Source organism: Saimiri boliviensis, chromosome 4 (assembly GCF_048565385.1).
Source record: "Saimiri boliviensis isolate mSaiBol1 chromosome 4, mSaiBol1.pri, whole genome shotgun sequence".
NCBI classification, from domain to species: domain Eukaryota; kingdom Metazoa; phylum Chordata; class Mammalia; order Primates; family Cebidae; genus Saimiri; species Saimiri boliviensis.
In genome coordinates this window covers 112,294,173-112,316,927 of record NC_133452.1, presented here as the reverse complement: position 1 = coordinate 112,316,927, position 22,755 = coordinate 112,294,173, and the positions used below count along the sequence as shown (strand labels likewise).

Genomic DNA, 22,755 nt, shown 5'->3' with positions numbered 1-22,755 from the left:
TCACAAGGCCCAGAGTCTCAGTCTTGTTCTGATATTAATTAGCAGTCTGTTTCTTCTCCGTAAAGCAAAGGAGTTGGACTGGGATAGTCTCAGGGGATCTTCTAGCTTTAAAAGTGTTGGGAATTACAGGTGAATGCTATGCTTGACGCCTCGTAAATGTAATGCATTCCTGTATCATCTATTCCTTTTGATCCTAGTCTCCAAGAGGTATTTAATTCAGATGTTTTGTTCTGTGGAAAACTTCCTATCACTACCCTTCTCTCTTCAACTGACACTGGTTCTTTCAAACTAATATTTACATTGTTTTCGTTGCTATTTAGAATGGTTTAGAAAAGGAAGGCATCGCTAAATGTAAAAATTTCCATTAAGGAATTTTCCTTCTAGCAATTAAACATGCTTTTGGGTTAAGTATGGTATAGAAAAGTGATTAAATGCATATGAAATCATGTGGGTTGTGAGAGGTTATTTGGTTGTTTGGGGTCTCCTAGGATACGTAGTTGTTTTTCCACCAACCCACACGTCCCCTATATTCCTAATAAAGCCTTTGGAATCTGCTGGGCTTTTTAAAGCTCTCACCACTCTCTTTCTATGACTTCACCATATCATTAAAAATCTAAAGTTATTTAGCATAATTTAATAGTATTAGCAAGATTTGTAACCGTATCCAAGGATATGAAGTTGTTTGTTGTAACAACCACTCGAGGCAGACCAAAGGGCCCTTCAAAGAAAGAAACATGCCATGTCAAATTTTCAGTAGTTTTATTGAAAAATGCCTCTTTTGTTTCAGAAATAAATAATATAAGGCAGTGAAATTCACAATTTGCTGTTAAAATATAAAAGCAGCAATTCTATGTTCATAGTCTTGCAAATGTTTTCCAACCGCTTTTGATAACTAAGAAATATATTTTGAAAAATGTTCATACTAAATATACAACACAAACATGCAATTCCATCTCTGCAGAATAATCTGCAATTTGGCATAAATGTTAGTGTGTCTAAAACAAGGAGGTTTAAGGCAATATGGAATTGTATCCCATTGATGCACTAACTTCACCTACATGGCTTAAGGTTTGTGGTCGTTAAAAGAGATGTATTACAAGCATTCTATGCCCCGGTGTATAACAGATAGAAGATAAATAATTACAATGGAGTTGACATTTCCCTCCTTTTTGGTTTTAGGAGGAGAATTATTTGAATCGTGGTGTAACTGAATTGCAAGTAAGTATAGCAAAAGATAAACTGCCCTCTCGAAACACACAGTAGCTCTGGGTTCCAGGACTTACTGCTTAACCTAAGAGTTTCACTGAGGCTGCCCGCTGTGCTAACTAAAGGCACACGGCACGTTCTCTCCTCGCAGATTTTGTGAACAAAGTATTTTGCAAGCAATTGAAGGGCAAAGGCAAAAATGTCTACAGACTGCGTGCTGGGAGCTAGGCTTCCCATAGAAACAAGTTTCTCTGCAATCAGAAAGGGTACTCCTGGATGAAGCAACGCTGGAAGAAACACCGCAGAAAAGACGCACACTGCTCTATTTGACCTGTAAATGAGAATTTCAACACCTTCCCCCAGCCTCGCGGCGCGGCGCGCGGTCTCGGGTTCACTGCCCGGGTCCGTGGGGCAGGGGGCGCGCGTGGGATGGAGGCTCCTCTGCAGGCTGGTCGGCGCCGTAGTCCTCGTATTCCGCCGTCCGCTCGGGCTCCACGGGCACGATGAAGGGCTCGCGCTCAGGCAGGAAGGCCCCGCCCTCGGGCACATAAGGCTCTGTCCGATTCAACATTACAGTTATGGCATGATATGGAAGGTACACACACACACACACACAGCAAAAACTAAATCATCACCCGCGGTGATGGCACTCCAGTCTTAATCTCACAACTATAAATAGATAAATTACAATGTCCCGATTACTTCCAGAGAATTTGGTGATGATCAAATAATGAAATGGCACTTTCTTTAAAATAAAAATAATAATAATAATAATAAACCTTCAGAGATCCAGCAGTAAATACAATCATTGCACAAACACCTGGGAAGGGTCAGAAAATGGGCCAAAGAACTGTAAACGCAGTACCTAAGTAGGATTTTTCGCAAATCCCCAAGTAACTGTTCATGCCTTCAAACTCCTCAATTCAAAGAACAACTTGGAAAGATGAGGAGGTGAGGGGAAGTTTTATTGGCTCCTAGAAACTGAACTCGGGGGTGGGGGTGGGGGTGAAAAGCGACTATCACCAGGTAATATACAGTACATGACATCTTCTGTGGCTGTACCTCACACAGACTGAGTTACAGCTGGTGGGTGAGGAACACCAGTGACTACAGCAAAACAGGAAGAAAGGGTGATTTTAAACTTTGGTTCGAAAATTGCAATTACAAAACCCAAATGAGAGGACATGGACAAAAAAGTAACAGAAAGACAAATGCCCTGAATCAGACACATCGCTAACAAGCAAGAGATGAAGAGATTCCATTTGGTGTTATTCCGGCATAGAGCAAGCGGCAGGCTTTGATGCAGAAGCTTACTGTAGAATTGTTAAGTGATTTTAGTCGACAGGATCACATACAAATCATTTACAAGCCACAATTAGTTTATTATTTACATAAGACATTTCTCTTTAAACAGGTTAATTGTTTTTCTTAAAATGGCATAGTTTCCGCTGGTTAGTAGTTTTATTGTGCACCTCTTTCACAACTGAGGCTCCTCATGGCTGTGTGTTGGAACTTTTTTAAAATAAAGTTCTTCTACATTATTACTGAAATGCATCAGGCTTAAAAACTGACACCACTGCTTTTGTCTCATTCAAGTTAGTAAAAAGAGTCTCCACCCTCCTTTGTGATGTCAACCCGGTTCATTAACCATATCTGTGGTGAGATTTCCGTACAGAATCATTTCCTAATAAGCACGTGCGCAAACATCTCAGAAACAGGATTTTCATGTATTCAAACTGTAAGCAGCACTGGCGACTTAGAAAATGTGTTAGCCGGAACCTGAAACAGGTCAAAGATGATAGTTTTTAAAAGTTGAATGACTAAGTAAAAAATATAAATACACATCCATCTATGTATGTAATGGTTAAAGTATACATATATATATATATCCATATATTTTTAGTTATCCACACATGCCATAAGGAGGTGGTAATATATATTTATTTTATAAAGAATCAAATTGTAATTTTGTGAATGGGTTGCATGAGAACATACATTAAGATTTATTACTTTTGGTCATATGCATATAAATATATAGATATATAGATATTCAGATATTCAACTACTCATGCACTATTTGCAAGTAGCAAATCATATCAAACAGCAGTATCATTTTTTAAATTTGCAAGACGCTTGAGGGTGCACTAATGAAATGGTCACTGTTGACCACAGCATGACTATCTTATTTCCAGATTGGGATATCGCTCCAGTCCTCACATCTCACAAAATCAGGTATAGGAGACTTCTGCCCTCTATAACTGTCAAACACTAGAAGTTCATTAACAATTCTTTAAAAACAATTATTAAGTCCCAGATTTTATAAATATTAATTCCATGGCTATCATGGGACAGTTAATTATGTTCAGTCATCTGCACCAGATTATCACAGTTTACCTACAAATTAGATTCCCAAAACAATTTTTAAATACATATTCTTGGCATTCTACAGTTGTATTTAACAAATCCCTGTTCCCAATCTTTGGGGGGAGGGGAAAAAGTCAATTGCTAGCATTCTTTGAAGTCCCAAGAGAAATAAGGAAAGGTTTATGATGTGATGTGGTAAATGCAGAAATATGGGGAAAAAACAAAATAATTAATTCAATCCTAACAGTGAAATAATGTTTTACGCCATGGTAGTGAACACTATTATCATATAATCAAAACAGGATTGAAAGAGTTGATATCTTCAAGGCATCTTCAAATCAACCTTCCTTCAATCCTAAAACACTTCATTTCCATAAAGTCCTTTACTTCAGGTGAATCGGGTTCCTACAAGGGCAACAACATACCTGGATAGCCCTGCCCATTGTATGGGATGCTGGCGCACTGAGACGAATCGCAGTATCCAGGAGGACCTGGGGGTCCTCGGATACCTGAGTTTCCAGGACGGCCAGGGGGACCAGGAGGACCTCTTGAACCCGTGGACCCTGGTGGACCTGTTCTGGATTCTCCTTGTGGACCTAGTGTGGAATTAAAACAAATATATTTCCCCTCTTGTCAAATACAACTCCTGAGGTAGCCACAGTACTTTAAGAGCCACCTCCACTATCTCAAGATTAGACAATTTACTATTGGATGGTAAGAAAATGTTACCTTAAGAAATACCCAATATGAAGTAAGGTATAACAGAACTTTCTTACCAGTGACTCATCAGAGTTAATGCCAGAAATCTACTGCTTTAAGCATTTTATTCCGGAAAACCTGATTTAGCAAGAATTCAGCCAAACCAGAGGTATCAGTGAGTTCTTTGGTTTTCTCCCACTCCACAGGGAAAAGAGGACCGGAAGGAAACAGCTCTGTTAGGCAGCCACATTGAGCTGCCATCAAAACAGGGCAGTGCCTGCTCCACAACTCCAGACTATGCAAAGCAATGTTATTTCTGAATCGAATCATAGTTATGGTTAACATAAATGGAAAGACTTAACTATAGAGCTGTCCTTGTCTGCAAGGGTATCATGTGCCTTATAATGAAAAAAAAAATCATTTTACAACCTAGTAAACAAAATGCATCGGACAACTAGTATTCCTTTCCAAAATACCAAAATGGTTTGGGAGAACAGTGAATGAAATTTAGCAAAATGTCAGACCTTTTAGTGAGGCTATGTTTTCTTAGTCTGATAGCCCCATTGTGAAGACTACTGGAAAAAAAACACAAGAAATGTAGCCATCTTTAAAGACTGAGGCCAAACAAAACAAATAAGAATTTGAGAATTCAAAAAAGAGAGAGAAAAATAGAAAGAGAAATAGAAAGAAAAGAAAGGAAAGAAAGGAGGGAGGGAGGGAGGGAGGAAGGGAAACAGCAACTTGTGTCACTAAAACTCATTCCATTATATATTAATGTTATAGTTAATACCTAATAGAACCTATTCATTTTTTGAACAAAGGGAACATAAAAATGAAGTATGGAGGTTGAACTTGTTGCTGAAACATATGCCATGGTAATAAGAATGCTTGAAGCTATAATAGCAGAAGGAAGTGTGAATCTCTTCAGGACGGTGTGCTCTCTCAGTATTTATACTATTGACCTGTTTAATTTACTAGCAAACCTACCTGGGGGGCCAGGCAGCCCCCGAGGCCCTGGAGATCCAGTACCCCTTTCACCTTTCTCTCCTGGCAAACCTAAGGAAGGCGAAAAAGAGAAAGCACAAGGGTAAAATTATCTGGAAACATGTAATTTTTGTCTTAACTGATAATATTTCATTCAAGTAATTCATTTCCTTATTGAACGCAGAACCTAATTTTTCACAGAAGTTCACTCTTTAAGCCAAGTTCTTTCTAGACATTTGTGTAATTCCAGACTCATGGCCAAGAAAAAAAAAATTGGCTACAAGGCAGGGGAAAATTATTTGAAGCAAACAAACATATCTAATATTTTTTTAAATAGCAATTAGGAACAGTAATCCTGAAGAAACAGTTATAATATCACATTGAAAAACATATTAAAGGCATTTTATCTTTAGTAGCCCTTTTAGAACTAGCAGAATTACAGAAATATCTAGGTTTTCTCTAGAATATGAAGTACTCCTTTGACAAAAGTGGGTACTCAGAGTCCTGAAATACCTGAAATCAAATAGTCCTAGTTTTCTCCTTTTCCTTCAACTGCACTTATCTACACCACAAAATTCGAGTCAAACAAACAGATAAGACCAGTGCCAGGCCCTGAATGAAGGAACCAAATTAAGTCGATCTAAAACTCGAGGGCTGCCAAGGAACATTCAGCTGCTGCTCCACTCTTGCCTCGGTCAGAGAGCAGTAAGATTTTAGTAGCTGATTTAATTTGCCAAGATACAATTTTTCCCATTAACAATAACAAAAGTGAAAACAATAGCATTATCTTTACTGAGCTCTGATAAAAACACACCGTTTTTCTAACTCATGGATCTCTATGGCCTGCGAGTTGCCTAACAGCGCTTCTGAGGCTGTCCAAACGAGACTAGTGAAAGCAGTTCTCTCGGGTCAGCTTCCAGAGGCTTTCGACCTATCCAAACTCCTACATTTGTAGACACGCCTACCTCGTTCTCCAGGGGGTCCCTGCATCCCTGGCGTGCCCGGGAAGCCCGGCCGCCCCCCGGGTCCAGGTTCTCCTCTGGCTCCTGCACTGCCAGGTGGTCCCGGTGGACCCGGTGGACCTGGCTGATTGCGACTGGAGTGGTAATCATTTGGAATCTGATTCAGCATCTGATTGAATCTGTTCATCTGACCTACAAGTAGAAATAAGGCTTGTTGGTAAGAAATGCAATGAAGGAGCAATGAGTGAGTGAAACTGTTTTCTCTTAGTGTCTAGAGAAATCCGTCTCCATTCTGCACCCCCTCCAGGAAACAATCTAATTAGAATCCTAAAAATGAAATTAAGACCATCTAAGTCATCCAGGACAAAATGGGCCCTGATAAATAATTGTTTCCATAAAATGCTGACCTATAAGCCACAAACATTACTACAAATATAAAAGAATTGTTAAAGTTTAATGTGGCTCTGAAATAAAGTCTTGAGGTTTGCCAGATGACATCACTCGAAAGCAAGCCATTCTTATAATTAGGTAATTCTACAATATTTCATGTACCTAAAGCAATGATAATCAGGTTTCAGTGCAAATGGGAATGGCCTGTGGGACACCTTGAAAAATTCAGATTTCTGGGCCTCATCTCCAAAGACAATGATTTACTAATCTTAGGGCATGAAGCAGGAACTCTCACTTCTAACAAGCAGCATAGGGGATTCTAAGCAGGTGTTCCTAAGTATTACACTTTGGGAAACGTTGATTAAGACTTCTCAAGAGTGAGCTCTGGGTTTAAGGCCCACATCAGTCTCCAGGTACTCAGCTTTCTTACTTAACAGGCCTTAAGGAATAAGAGGAGTCTGTGAAAAACAGAAAGGCAAAAGAAAATTTCCTACCAAAATCAACTTTCACTGATCAAATTCATCTTGGTGGGCCCCCTTCTTTAAGGTCACAAAATGACTGAAAGGTCATAACTTAAAATACCCAATGTCTTAGTACTTAAGGTTGCTGCTATTGCTTTGCCTTGGGTTATTATTTTATCTTACTGACAATCTTTAAAATATCATTAACTTTATCTAATCAGATGCAAAACTGACAATGTATAAAAACAAGAGCTTCTCGAAATCAAAGAGAAATCTCTCTCTTCGAAACTTGATGACTCAAACTCTGCCTTTTCCTGCAATTAATTTTAAAAACATTCAGACAATAAAAAGAAAATAAATTTTACCACTTATCATTTGTTCACAGACTTGTCTCGCAACTGCTCGCATCATGTTCTGGGAAGCAATGTCTCCCTTGTGGAATTAATGAGAATTATCAGCACATTAGTTCTATCGTTTTAGTCTTCAATGTTTAACAAACAAAATAAATGTCAGATTTTTTAAAAATACATACCCTATCACCTTTTTCTCCTTTCAACCCAGATGGACCCTGAAAAATATGAATTGTATACATTAGAAACTGACAAACATATTCTAAATTGATGCACGAATGGACATCATGATGAAAGAGAACAAGGTCTGCTTTCTAAAGCATTAGCAAAATGATACATCACATTTATATCCATGTTACTCACATTTGACTTTTCCATAAAAAGAAATCTAATCTCTCTCTCTCTCTCTCTCTCTCTCTCTCTCTCTCTCTCTCCCCTCACCCCACCATCTCTGTGAAGCACATGTCCTCCAAAACAGTGTACAGATGTACAGATGCGAATTTTGTGGCCACAATTGTAAAAGTTATGGACCATGCACACTTTTTACAATGCAATTCATGATACATATGGAACTAAAATACATATGAAGAAGCCCTTGTGCTGCCATACTTCGCTTTATGTCATCATGGTTGGGTAGCTCAGCTGGTTATCGTGGAACATCCATGAGGTTAATCTCCATTCAGTCTCACTAAGAACCAGCAGGCTTTTGTCAGCTCCTTAGTTCAGTATATATCCCTTAACTTCTTCCAGTGATTCTTTGTGCATCTGAGATAAAAGACACTGGGTTTCTCTCTTATTAAATAACTCAATCTGAATGATCCTACATCAAAACACAAGCATAGAATATTTGTCCCTACACTGTCATAAGCCTCTCACTGACCATAAGAGATGTTGGGAAATGTTTCCTCAGAGTGCAGCAAGTTTCTGTCTTTCAGTAATACATTTCCAGGATGCCAACTGCTATCTCTGATGGAACATCGAAATCATTGACAAATCAGGTAACATCCCATACCAAACCGCTTCTTACCATCTCCATAGAAACCACTGCAGTCCACACCAACACTCCTGCCTTAACTACTCCAACACCCTCTTAACTGCTCTCTCGGCTCCCCGTTTTGCTCCTTTTTAGTCTATTCTCCACATAAAAACCAGAATGATATTTTTTAAAGAAAAATTCAATCATGTAATTCCTTTGACTCCAAGAGCTTCCCATCACACTTAGAGGAAAATAGTAATTACTTACCGTGGGCTACATGGTCCACATGATCATCTATGCCTAGCTCTCTGACCTCATATTTTATCCCTTTCTGTTTAACTCTCTTCACTTTGGTACCCAGACCTGTTGGACATTCCTTTCACATGTCAGACTCAGTCCTCAGCCGCGACTTTCATTCATGCTGTTTCCCCTGCTTGGAACCCTCTTTCCATAGATCACACAGCTTGCTCCCTCATTTCATCCCAGTATCACTTCCTAAGAGAGGTTCTTGGATGACTGTATCCAAAATAGCTGCCTTCCCACCAGCACAATCTTTCTCTAATCCCCTTACTCTGTCTTTCGCTTCTTCGTATCACTCATTATCACAGGAAACTATAGTTACATGGTTTTGTCTGTATCCCCCAATAGAATGTCTATAAAGGCAAGAACTCTGTCTTGCTTGCTCTTTTATCACCTGACCCTAGAACACTGACTAGCATAGTTTAGGCACTAAATACTTAATGATGTATTCTATAAACATCTCACGGAAACATCCCCTGTGGATATCTGGTATTATAAGTAAGCGAGAAGATATCAACTGATTCTAATAGCTAATGACATAAGCTAACAATGATTAAGCCACGCTCTCTGCTAAGACCCATCTGTTATGTTGGTTTCATAAATTAGAGGAAGGTAAGATAAAAGAGAGAAAAAAAGGAGAGGAAATTTGCTATGAAATTGGTGAAATTTCGAAGGACAAGGAAAATGAAGGAGAAAGGGGGAAGTGTTGGGGTCTAAATAAATGTATACGAAATTATAATTATCATAAGAAAAGCTGGAGTTGTCTGTTTCTTTGCCAAAAGTATTAGATTTTTGTGGAAACACTAATATTATATTTGGAGCATTTTGCAAATGCAGGATTTTTACATTTACTGCTATTTTTTACATTTCTGCTATGTGTTTTTTTAATCTACTGGCACTCTGAGATTGTCCTACTGTGAATGATTTGTGGAAATCATCTTTATCACCGATATTTGGAGATCATATTTCAAGTAATAGCAGTAGACATTTCTTTCAGGCTTCTAGCTACAGCCATCAATTATATGACTAATATTCTTATATAAGACACAATTGAGGTCATAGTAAAACAAAATGGAATGCTGAATGGGTAGAAAACTTTCATATACTTGGCTGGGCACAGTGGCTCATGCCTGTAATCCCAGCACTTTGGGAGGCTGAGGTGGGTGGATCATCTGAGGTCAAGAATTCGAGACCAGCTTGGCAGACATAGGGAAACCCTATCTAAATACAAAAATTATCTGGACATGGTGGTGCACACCTGTAATCTCAACTACTTGGGAGGCTGGGGCAGGAGATTTGCTTGAACCTGGAGGCGGAAGTTGCAGTGAGCTGAGATCATGCCACTGCACTCCAGCCTGGGCAACAGAGTGAGACTCCATCTCAAAAAAAAAGAAAAAAAAAAAAAAGGTTTCCTCTACTTATAATTGCTCTTGCAAAGTTCCTACCATGATCCTTTGAGGAAAAGAGAGTAGTAAAGTCACATGCTATGTTCTCACTCATAAGTGGGAGTTGAACAATGAGAACACGTGAATGCAGGGAGGGGAACATTACACACTAGGGCCTGTTGTGGGATGGGACTAGGGGAATAGCACTAGGAGAAATACCTAATGTACATGACAGGTTGATGGGTGCAGTAAACTACCATGGCACATGTATATGTGTGTAACAAACCTGTATGTTCTGCACATGTATCCCAGACTTAAAGTATAATTTTAAAAATAAAAATAATAATATAAAAAAGTCACATGCTAGTGTACACACAGATTTTAAAGTATTTAGGTTGGTGGAAACATAATTGTGGTTTTTGTCATTACTTTTAACCTAATATATCAGGAGTCCTTCTATCTTTGTGTTGCTTGCTTAATTTTATGAACTACACAAGGCAAGCCATATCACATAAATGTCCAATCCTAAGTCTGTCTGAAATGACTTTTTTTAAAGGTTGGGTTTGTGTAATTTGAACAATACTTTAAAAAGGAAACATTCTGTCCAGAGAAGAGCTCTGATAAGTTTTTGTCACTGCTAATAGTTAAACTTAATTGTTTTTAAGATATATTTTTATATTCAGGGTGCTATTCATACAAAAAAAAACTCCTTAAATAAATTCACACTTCATAAATACAAACAACGAAAATCTTGTAAAAAAAAATATGAAGCCCAATAGTCATTACAAATACTTGTGGATATTTTAGAAACTTCAAATTCAGTTTCAGAGATACTAATTTGGAAATACCAAATATGTGTACTACTATCTCAGCTATTATTTCAACCAAAATATCTGCATAAAAGAAAGTTAAACGATTTGTAGATCAGGGCAGGACAGTATTTTAAAAAATAAAATGACCAATTAAAGTCCATAAATACTTTTATTTCTGGTTCTGATGTTCTAGCATCCTCAACTAAATAAAAAGAACAAATGGAAAGCTGGAAAATACCCCAAAAGGGTTAACATTAGCAGGCTCGGGATGGAAGGCTGTGCACCATCACCATGCATTTTTCCATCTTAAGCAGCATACCACTTCTAAGTAAAAAGAATCATTTTGCTGACCCAGCTCTGAGTGTTTATACAGAGCAGAAATATGTGTCTTGGCTCATAATCCCATTCTCCTTTTAAAGAAACGCAGTAACCAAAATTTTCATCCCAGAATATTATAACAACCCAGAGGAGAAAAATTTAGAACTGGTACCAAGTCAAATCCATGAGTTTAGCATGGTTTCAACAAATGCTTCAAACACACGAAAGCAGAGATAACCTAAAAATGACAAAGCCTTGCAGTTCTCATTATTTATTTCCACAGTGAAATGACTGTCAGTAGACATGCAAACTGTCTGCTTACTGGTCTGCCATGATCTCCAGGTTTTCCTGGCTTCCCGCTTGGTCCTGTGACTCCCGGGGAGCCTGGGCTTCCCTACAACAAATGGAGAGAGAAGGGGATTGTTACGACAAAGGGAAAATCCCATCTAAACTAAATGAATACAGCCTGTTTTAAAAGCTTTATCGTGAAACAGCTCATAATTACACATTCAGGAAGAATAAAACCAAATTTTAAGATAACATGAAATAAAAAAAACTCTTGACAATGACAGTGCAATCCTTATAAACTATATAGTTTTAAAATATATTTTGAGACCACCTGAAAAGTACATGCCTACGTTTACAATCAGTTTCACAATTTAAGACTATGATCCTAGTACATTGGTTACAAAGTGGATTTGCAGAAAGCGATTCCCACTCCCCTTTATTTTTAGTGTCCTATTAAAGACCAGATAACACTTCAAAAGACAGAGGTTGAAAATTCGGGCTGGAGAAGAATTAAGAAGGTGGCCAGTTTTGTGCTAAGTTGGACACGATGGTGGCAGAGTTTCCCCTTGTCTCCTGGGAACTGTACTCTCAGCTTAGAAATTCATTTTTCCTTTTGGAGCATTCTCCACACTTTCATTCCTTTCCATCATGTCAGCACCCTTAACCCCACCAAAATTTTAAGAATTCTCCCTGTTGCTTTTACCACAGCTTCCAGACATTTTAGCCCTATATTTAATAGAATATTTATAATACATACTGGCCAATACATCATGTTCTAAAGCCTAAAATTTTCCTAAAATTGAATGATCAGATTTTTTCAAACAATCCTTTACTCCATCAATTATGCAAATGTTAATCTCTACAGTAAATACTTAACGTGAAAGTTTGCTGTCCATTTAAATCCCCCCATTACCCAAAGATCTATATTTTAACCATAAATAATAAAGTTATTTTAACATATGCTCTTTAGTCTTCATATCCTGTCACACAGACATGGAGGTTATCTATCACCTCAAACAATGTTACTGGGCTCTCACCTGGCTGCAAGGCTACAGATGCTAGTTTCAAAATCATTAGTTTCATTATTTTTCCCAAAAATCTTAAGTTGAAGACCCTTTGTTTTAGTTGTAGATAAAATTGACTTTCAGCTGGGTGTAGTGGCTCACGCCTATAATCCCAGCACATTGGGAGACCAAGGTGGGTGGATCACGAGGTCAAGAGATTGAGACCATCCTGGCCAACATGGTGAAACCCAGTCTCTACTAACTGGGCGTGGTGGCATGCACCTGTAGTCCTAGCTACTCGGCAGCCTGAGGCAGGAGAATTGCTTGAACCTGGGAGGTGGAGGTTGCAGTGAACCAAGATCATGCCACTGCACTACAGCCTGGTGACAGAGTAAGACTCCCTCTCAAAAAAGAAACAAACTAAAACTTCCTCAGAACAAGTGATGGCTGTTCAGTAGCAAATGTTCTTGAAATTTAAATGCTATAGCCACAGATTCTTAAAATTCTGTAAATAATCTAACCACTGAGGTTATAAAACCTAACCACTCAATGTAGGGATAAAGAAAGTGGGGTACCAACCAACTAGTGGCCAGCTAGTTAGGGATTTTTTTTTCTTTTTCTCAAGTGTAACTTGATTAAACAGAAAGATTCCATATTTTAACACATCTGTTTTCTCTAGCACATTTTGATGTAAGTAAATAAAAACACAGATTCATCAATGATATACTCCACAGCACACATGGAATGTGCTTCAAAGGCAGGTTACCTGGCTCTTCTCTAGCAAAATGGGGTGACAGGGTGGAGGTGGAGGGCACAAAAATATAACCCATTTAGTTCTTACCGGCGGCCCAGGTGGACCCCTGGGTCCCATTGCACCATCTTTTCCAGTGAAGCCCTATTGTAAAAATAAACGTAATTACAGATTAGGGAGGTCATGAGCAAGTGAAAAGAAAAGATACTAAACAGGTTGCTAAAGCTGAAGGGCGAAGAGAAGGATTTAGCCCAACATGCTCTTTGGCAGGTAAGCTTTCAACATGAAGACAAATATAGCAAAAAAAAAAAAAAAAAAAAAAAAAAAATTAACATGTCTTTCACTGAATAATTAATTTCTATGCTCATTCATTGTATAGCTATCAATAAAGCAATTTTAAGAGCCAAAATAATCTTCTCCCAGGAAGGTAGATTCTGTCATGAAGATAATTCGTTTTTGCTTTTGTAATAGCATAAAGAAGTCTAAAGGAAGATTGACCCTTTCTGTGGAGAAGTCCATGTCCACAGGCTGGCCCAGGAAGGATGGAAGTGAGAGGAAAGGAATGTTGCTAGAAAAGCAGGTGACATCATAAAAGATGATACTATGGTGGCAGAGTCTTCTTTTGTCTGCCAAGAATTGCATTCTCAGCTTAGAAATTCATTTTTCCCTTTGGGGCATTATCCATATCCATTATATCAGCACCCTTAACCCCAACAAAACTATAAGAATTTCTCCTTCTTGCTTTTATCACAGCTTCCAGATATTTTAGCCATATATTTAGTAGAATATTTATAATATGTACTGGTCAATGCATCCTGTTCTAAAGCCTAAAATTTCCTTAAGATGGAATTATCAAATTTTATTAAACATTCCTTTATCAAATATACAAATGTTAAGCTCTGTAGTAAATACTTAACATGAAAGTTTATTACACATTTAAACTCCCCCTTATGTAACAATATATATTAAACATAAATAATAAAATTATTTTAACGTATGCTCTCAAGTCTTCATACGCTGCCATACAGACATGGAGAAGTCTGTATGGAGAATGCTGACCACCTAATTAGAAAACTTCCTTCCTCATTTCCTGAGAAACTGTCAGAGAGCTAGAGCAGGACTATTTATGTCTCCACTCCTAGTGAATTTCTCTCTTCCTCTCCCAAAAGAGGCAAAGCTTGGCTGGGTGCAATGGCTCATTTCTGCAACCCCAGCACTTTTAGAGGCCAAGGCAGGAGGACTGCTTAAGTCCAGGAGTTCGAGACCAGCCTGGGCAATGTAGGGAGACCCTGTCACGAAAAAAAAAATGAAAGAAAAAAATAGCCAAGCATGGTCGCACACACCTGTGGTCCCAGCTACTTGGGAGGCTGAGGTGGAAGGATCACTTGAGCCCGAGAGGTCAGGGCTGCAGTGAGCCGTGATCGCACCACTGCACTCCAGCCTGGGTGACAGAGTGGGACCCTGTTTCAAAAAAAAAAAAAAAAAAAAAAAAAACAGAGGCAAAGCTGTCTTAACTGCCCTCCACTCAAAAGAGAGGAAATCCTCAATCCTGATAATAAACAGTTAATTTTTGTAGTGGTCTGTCTCTCTTCATCACACACAAAGGCCAAAGCTGCCTCAGCGTCAGTTCCCCAGGCAGGAACAGAGCACATCTCCCCACAGGCTTGATCTCTGGCTCGTGCACCCACGTTATTTTATTTTTTCTCTCTCTGTACAGTGCCAAATGACCTCGGCCTGGAATGAGTCATCCTGCTACCCAGTTAGTATTCATTCTCAACAGCAGAACTCTGAAATCCAGCCGAGGATTTCTGAGTCAGGTCATTTTTTAGAGCTGTTGCTTTCCTCTGTCAGAGATTTTTGTCTCATTTTCTGCAGAGAATAAAAGTTATTTCATCCATATTCTTGGATTCTCACAAAAGTTGACCATTTGGATCTCTTCCTGAATTAAGTATCCACACTTTTTATTAGTACATTAACTTTACAATATAAAAAGTTTAAATTATTTATTTCAAATTTGTCGGAAATATTCCATTTCTCCCCTCGCCCCGCCCCAAAAAAACCTTTTATCAGAAACTTTTAGAAATAAGAGTTCAGACTGTGTTCTGGAAGATCTAGGCCTGATTAACAAAAAACAGATCCTAAGCCTACCCGATGTAACATCGGCATCACTTCTGAGGGACACTTAAGAAACAAATTCCCTAAAATATTGCTTGGACCATTGGAATAAAATTTCTTCCACCCAAGTTTCTCCAACTACTATATAGGATGCTCTTTTTCATTTTCTAAAGGTAAGTATCATATTTCTAAATAATTAATCCTCCTTTAGTCAGTCTAAGAACTTTCTGATCAACCATTTCCTTTTAGAGAAAACATATTCCTAAGTTGAGGTGAAGAAGATTTACTGTGAAGTACTCAAAAAGGCTACTCACTATGCCATCTGCAGAGCTTCGTGCCACAATTTTATTTTATTCCTTACTTTCTGCTGAAAAGCTGCAGCAGTAATTTCCACTTCTACCCATGTGAGGGTGGCTGAGAGGACCGTTGACCGTTTTCATAGATACACATGTACAGATACCTGTATATGTAGCTCTTTTTCTACTTTCTAATAGCCCCCAGCACTTTGTCTCGTTTTGAAAATCATCTCTGCTGAAGACGATCTCTGTATCTTGTTTCTCCCCACTTGATCCTGCTAACAAGTCCACATTCCTCACCACAACTCTTAGCCTTGATCTCTCGTGTTTCCTTCTCTTCACTTCCACTAATGAGTTCAAGTTTTGTTTTGTTTCAGCTGAGATCCCCATACTCAAAGTCTCTCTAAAATTGTTGATGTCCCACCAGCTATGCACCCTCCTTTTTGCATTAGTGGTAGTTTACTAAGCACTAGGTAGGTACACAGGCTGTGAAGGAAAAAGGAGAACACTTTCCTGAAAAGTTCCCTTGCCCTCGTCCCAGGGTAGCCTCACCAAAAAGCTGGACACAGACTCGAGTTTGAGAATGGAAGAGCACAGTCCTTCCCAGTCCCTTACTTTTCAGGGATACAGTGGCACTGCCTGATGGTAATGGCTGCCCGAGCGCCAGTCCAGAAATAGAGTGCTGCTGGGAAGTGTGCTAGGGACCCGCCATGTGTCTGCATGAAGCCCACAGTGGTGTGGATGTGATAGGCACAAGGCTTCAGTCACGGCAGCAGCAAGCAAGTCAGTCCGTCACCACTTCTCAACTGCAATATTCTGGGGTTTGTTTTCTAATAAAGAAGACTGACTTGTCACCCTTGTATGTTGTCCTTTATTGTAAAATAAGAATTCAAAAAAAATAAGAAACGTAAAGTGCCAATCTCAGGAATCAGAAGAATGAATATGTCAGAACCTCCGCATCCCATATCCCAGAAAATACAGTTTTCTCTTTGACCTCTGTCTTCTCTCTCCCCCAAAATCAAAAGAAGGCATGGGAGGAAATAAAGTTCACTGGCATATCTATCACCTACCCTTTTGTATTATCTTAGGGCAAATCTTTGCTCCCTCTAAATGGCCTGCCTCTGTGCCCAGGTATCTTGGAGGTACTAAGGTTATAGACCTATGTTTAGTGACAGCTGTTATACAGCTTTGGCTTCCTCAGATCCTGCTGCTAGTCATATATTTTAACTTGATTGATTAATCGAAATATAGACTACTCTCAGACTATTATTGGAACCATAAGACGCTGAAAAGTCCTTAGTTCCTTTGCTTTGAGAAACTCTTAAAAATTTCTGGATTCTTTTTATTAAAGCATCTGTGGTTTCCTGTGGAACCAAATGTTTCATATCGTTGATGAACAGAGCCTAGAGGTCATGTTCACCATGCCTAGAAGTGATATTTGAGTTCTAAAAGTGTAGACAGGATGCCTTCCGTTTGTAGAAAGTGCCATGGGAGTCAAGCCTATCCTCATGGTTACAGAAAAGCTGCCTCATAAAGAAGATTTTCATTTTAAGATTTAAAACAGTTTGCTGAGATTATTGAATCTCTTTTTAATCAGCTAAAACTCCTTTTCTAGACTTCTTTTCATGAATATGATACAGTAAGAAACTTTCTGAAAGTTAAAATTTCAAAGACACCCCTGGAGTCCCAGAGTTCTGTTTCAAAGACCTTGAGATTGATCTGATGTTGGATGGCCCACTGACATTAGCTTTGCAGCATTCCACAAGATACACAATCTCTTCATTACCAGCCTTGAAGATTGGATTTTGAAGGGTTCTTAATTAATAGGCAACCATGTGACATAATTTCCTACATCAATATAGCCTGCCGAAGAAAACTTACTCTATCTCCTGGAGGTCCCATTGGTCCTGGTGGGCCAGGTAACCCTGGGGTTCCCTGCATAGAAGGAAACAAACCAGTGAAACACTACAACATACTTCCTATGTGGAAGGCAATCCTCATTATTATCCAAAAAAAATTTTTTTTTAATTCCAGAGACTCTGAAAGAAACAGAACAGAACCAAGCACGTTGCCAAGCATACAGTAGATGCTCAGTCAATACCTGAATTGAACAGCACCAACTTGAAGGATAAGACCAGGATAGGAAACAGAAACAGGGTAAAACACATATCCAGGCTTCTGCTTTGCTACTTAACCTGGGCTCACCTTTTGAGGCACTACAAAGGGAAATTTTCAAATAACACATGGCAGGGGGGAGAAAAGGCAACTTCGAGACCAACTCACTGTTCGGCCTGGAAGTCCTGGCTCTCCAGCATCACCTTTCATCCCTTGGCGACCCTAGAGTGAGCAATGGGAAAACAGTTCTCAGGCGTTTCACAGAGATTAAGTGAAAAAGGAAGACATGAGTCACTTACGAAATCTTCGTCACTTCATAAATCCAGTGTAAGGGTTCAGAATGAGCACAGAAGGGTATTTTTTGAAAGGAGATGAATAAACCTTTTTTGGATTAATCCTCACTTTTTAAACTACAAATGCTGTGTTATAATTTCCACTTACTATGCTGTGGGATAATTTTATATAATTATGGGACATTATACCTACCTTAAAAGAATATAGTTTAACGTGTGATATCTATATTACTTATAAGAAAATTTTTAATAAAGTCAAATAAGTAGCAGTCATTTTTTATACACAGTTTTATATTATTACATATTCTATTTACATATCTGAAATAACAGTCATCATGGAATGCTATCTTAGTGACTAACCTCACTGAATTATCTGAGAAAACATTTAATTTGGCAAAAGGTAGAAAAGGTTCCTTAAACTCAGTGTTTATCCACCATTCTCATTTAATACAGAAAGCCTTTGTGCTTACTTGCTCTCCCGGAATAGAGAGTCCATTGGGTCCCTGAGGGCCTGGAGGACCCTGCGGGCCTGGAGGACCTATGTCTCCACGAGGACCAGGGGGCCCCTAAAATACACAAGAGAGAGACAACCACAAAGTAATGCAATGTCTTTTCAGTGCTGACATTTAGTCAGACATTTGTCATCATAAGCCTAAGACATCAATCATATAATATTTGCAAATATTTTAGAAATCTACGTCTATGAATGTATTTATTAATGTATTTTGTTTCTTCCCTTTACTATTGAAAAGTGCAGTTTACAAGAGCACTTAAATTTCCATAGAAGTCCTATAAGAAATAGATTTTTTAAAATAAAATACATTGCATATAATACACATATATTTATTTTCATACATTCATATGAGATTAAAATCTCAAGATTCACTAGATTTTATTTATTTTAAGCTATTTTAAGTCCTCATTTCTTTTAGATTTGGGCTTATTGCTGGGACCAAAGTATATATAAATTAAGCAGGGAAAGAACAGACGCTCATGGATGATGTGCCCTATGCTGGACCTCTTTTGCAATCTGTCTAGACGGAAGAGGCACAGCCTTGGCATCAGACAGCCTGGGTTAGCATCCCAATCTCGCCCTTTCCTAATGGGGTTGTTTTATCATTAATTATATTATGACCAAAAACTACACATTATCTTCATAAAATAGGCCCCTGAGAAGCTTGAGTTGTCTTGCAGGAAACCAGTGCGGAGCTGGCAGAAGGGGCAGATGACCCCTTGTGAGCACATATGCAGTCACTCAGTGTTTTTTTTCTGAGACTGGTGAAAATAGGAGGAGCAGCAGAAGTACCCCCAACAGGTTCCAGCTCTCTAGCAGGTCTCTGCTCCCAGTGGGATGGGGGTACTCCCTCTGCTTCCCCATGTTCTGGCCAAGCCCTTAAAGATCTTCTCCACCTTCCCCATGTGTAATTGTTACATCGATAACATGCATCCTATGCATTTCTTCCTCTGGGTAGTCTAATCCATCATTATGACATCAGAGATAAGACAGAGATAATTATATTATCTGAGGCACATTAAACCTGAGCTGACTCGCTCAAGGTCACATAACCCCTCTGTGGAAATTTGAACAACCAGACTTCAACATATAGATGAAAATTTAAATGCACTCTAAAATATACTTACAATTGCCCCACTGATACCTCTTTCACCTCTGGGACCTTTAGCACCAGGCCCTCCCTAAAATACATAGAGCACATGTTAGTGTGAACATAGGAAAGCAGGAAGAAGTTATTATGTAAACAGTGCTTTGGGAAAAAGTACAATGTCCAGACAATCAATATAGCTGCTTGCAAAATACTGAAGCAAATATTTCATGTCATACAAATATGTGAGGAAAGAGAATTTCAAAACTTTGTATATTCTGAGTGTCTTATTTTTTAAATTATATTTCAAATTTCAAATTTTCACTTGAAAATCAGAGGTTTACAGGGAAAAGCCAACATTATACTACTTGTACACAATAAAGAGAAAAATTAGCTTTGGATTTATGTGAATTACATTCCTCAGGGAAAATAATGGGCAAAAAGAAGAATACCTTAAATCTCTCATAATGTTAGAATATATACTTAACAGGAATTCAGAAACAATTGAACAAAGAGGACATAAATATGATAGTGGCATCCAAGAATGTTACCTCACAACTACAGGGGAAAGAAATCTCAACATCTCAAAAACATCTAAGTCACATCCAGGATATAATTTCATGATTATAAATATAAGTCACTATTACTAGAAAAATAAAGAATGGTAATTCTAGTGACAGTGACATTTTGATTCTTTAAATGAGAAGCAGGTTTGTAATTAACCTAAAATCAGTCTACATTATTTGCTATGACCCAAGAATAGTAAATTTTGGTGTCCTGTGAATCCCTGAACTCTTCCTACATTAATTACATATTTTCGTAAAAGAAGCCAACAGAGATTAGAACTATCCACAAAACTGGCCCAGATCAGATACCGGATTGACTAAGTCAAGGGGTTTTGCGTTGATCAATGAACTCTATCACTGTAATCTTCAGGTTTTCCCATGTACTTTCTTGGTCTTCCCTCCCAACCAATGAATAAATCTGGTCATGTCTTCTCACTCAAGTTATTCCAAACCCAGAGTTTATAATATCATCACATATGTAAATTATCCTCTCTATATGTTATTCTCACATATGTCTGCTACATAAGGTGCACGTGTTCTAGATTCTCAACAAGCTGTTCTTGGGTCAGCCTCTCAGCTATGGCTTTATACCAAACACATAAGAAGCTTTCAGGAGACGTAAGAAATTTTCAGTCATGTAATTACAGATGGAAATCCAGGTTCATATCTTTAAGAGAAAAGCTTATGAAGCCTAGCCAATATTATCATTCTTGCATAGCTGAAGAAATATGTCAAATGCCAGAATCAAACATTCTTCCCAATTTACTCGATTTCAGATGTCTAAACATAATAAAAAGATGGTCTGCAATTTAGCTTACTCTATCCTAGAAAACCTGGATGAACTGAAGCATTATTGACTCCATACTGGCAAATAGATGATCACTCTAAAGATTTCAAAGGAAAAACCACAGTAACTATCTCAGTTTCCTTACCGCAGGGCCTGGAGGTCCTGGAGGTCCAATGCTGTCCAGTGTACAGGTGCAAGAATTTGGAAAAGCAGGGCATTTTGCCTCATCCCTCTGAAATTTTGCAAAGAATATTTACCTTTAAATTTCGAGGGAAAAAAAGACTTCTCATCCCACCCCCACTTACATGCATAAGGAAGTCTGTTTCCCAACTTAAAGAAATAATTTTAATTATCATTATGAATAGCCTTAAGTTGAAACTTGCTGTGCTCTTTTATGTCTTAATTTTATGCATTATGTTAAAAAAATCTCACCTACAAATGTTTACAAGACCACTGAGACCACTGGTAATTTAATCCAATTTCCTCTAATCTGGTCTTAGAGACTTGTTGTGTATCTCTCAAATATCAATTCCCATTCAGAAAAAAATCCAAAATTCTTTCCTCTTCCTCCATTATCCATATTGTTTTGCCCCTCACTTCATTCAGGTCTCTGCTTAAATCTCCCCGTATCACTGAGGGCTGCTTCTACCTACCATCACTGTCTATCCCTTTGCCCTGATTTGTTTTGCATCCTAGGACTTTCACTCAATAACATAGTATCCATTTCATTGTTAATTCTTTCTCTCCCACTGCCTTTCTCTGGAATACTCACTTTGTACTGCTTACCACAAGCACACAGATTGCTGCCTAGCTTATAATAGGTGCTCAATAAATCTTTGCTGAATAAACAATGCACACTCTTCCTGTGGATGCATGTGGGTCTTTGCTGGCCAAAAGCTTCAAATCTATCACCAACATTCAACTTTGTAACCATTACCACCTACTCAGACACTATTAAAGAAAAGTCATCATCTCAAATGGAAATACTATGGTTATTTCTACCATTTTAGAAACCTTAGTTATCCAGAAAGGTGCCAGTTTGTTCTGTAAAATACTGATACAAGCAATAAGAGGGCTTTATAGTAAGTGGGCTTATCAAACACATTAACTTAGCAGGACTTTTCTGTTAGGGAGAATTTCCAGATACAGTCTGTGCATTCCTAGCTTTTGAGAGAGGGATCACACAGGCACAGGCCTTCTCTGTAGCAGCTGGTGAGCACCCATATGTTGCGTGTCTTTTAGCTCCGTCCTGGAAATGCAACTGTGGAGTGCTTCTTCCTCTCCCAGGCACAAGGGTTTATTCCTGGGGACGGTAAAAGCCATGACAGGATTCAATTTTGTTTTACTTACCCTAGAGGGAATATCACAGCATCTGTCTCTACTGGTCCACACTGGGCTGCAGACAATGTCAAAACTCTGGATTTGGAACTGCAAACAACCAACAAGCACCATCAGCTACAGATGCATGAAAAAACATTTTATACTGACATTTCCACACCTTAGCCACTGCCAACTTCTCACACAGACTCTCTCAAGGGTACAAGCCACTGAGAGCAACATCATCCTTATTCCATCAGCAAGGAACATAAAAACATACCTACGAGAGAGATAGAAAAGTGAAACGTGGTTGTGAGATTCCCACTCCTGATTCACTTCTTTGGCTGAAATGCAATGTGTGAGTGACTTTTATTTCAATTGTTTGTTGTGTGCTTTTTGTTTGTTTGTTTGTTTG

The 22,755-nt window shown here is 38.6% G+C and overlaps 1 protein-coding gene across 2 annotated transcripts in view; it reads right to left on the bottom strand.

Annotated features, from left to right (window-relative positions):
• Window positions 1-742: 742 nt before the first annotated feature.
• Window positions 743-22,755, bottom strand: part of COL12A1 (collagen type XII alpha 1 chain) — a 123,601-nt gene continuing 101,588 nt past the window's right edge. The window contains exons 53-66 of one of the 2 annotated variants that reach the window (XM_010337084.3): window positions 22,374-22,451; window positions 21,169-21,255; window positions 19,711-19,764; window positions 18,540-18,635; window positions 17,945-17,998; window positions 17,543-17,596; window positions 13,341-13,394; window positions 11,530-11,601; window positions 7,599-7,634; window positions 7,432-7,498; window positions 6,219-6,407; window positions 5,257-5,325; window positions 3,996-4,166; window positions 743-1,761 (exon numbers count right to left, since the gene is read on the bottom strand). In XM_010337084.3, coding sequence (XP_010335386.2) covers window positions 1,598-1,761; window positions 3,996-4,166; window positions 5,257-5,325; window positions 6,219-6,407; window positions 7,432-7,498; window positions 7,599-7,634; window positions 11,530-11,601; window positions 13,341-13,394; window positions 17,543-17,596; window positions 17,945-17,998; window positions 18,540-18,635; window positions 19,711-19,764; window positions 21,169-21,255; window positions 22,374-22,451 — 1,245 coding nt within the window. In that variant the 3' untranslated portion in view covers window positions 743-1,597. Of the gene's footprint in view, window positions 2,986-3,995; window positions 4,167-5,256; window positions 5,326-6,218; window positions 6,408-7,431; window positions 7,499-7,598; window positions 7,635-11,529; window positions 11,602-13,340; window positions 13,395-17,542; window positions 17,597-17,944; window positions 17,999-18,539; window positions 18,636-19,710; window positions 19,765-21,168; window positions 21,256-22,373; window positions 22,452-22,755 lie in introns of both variants that reach the window. The other variant, XM_074398044.1, reaches the window with a different exon arrangement.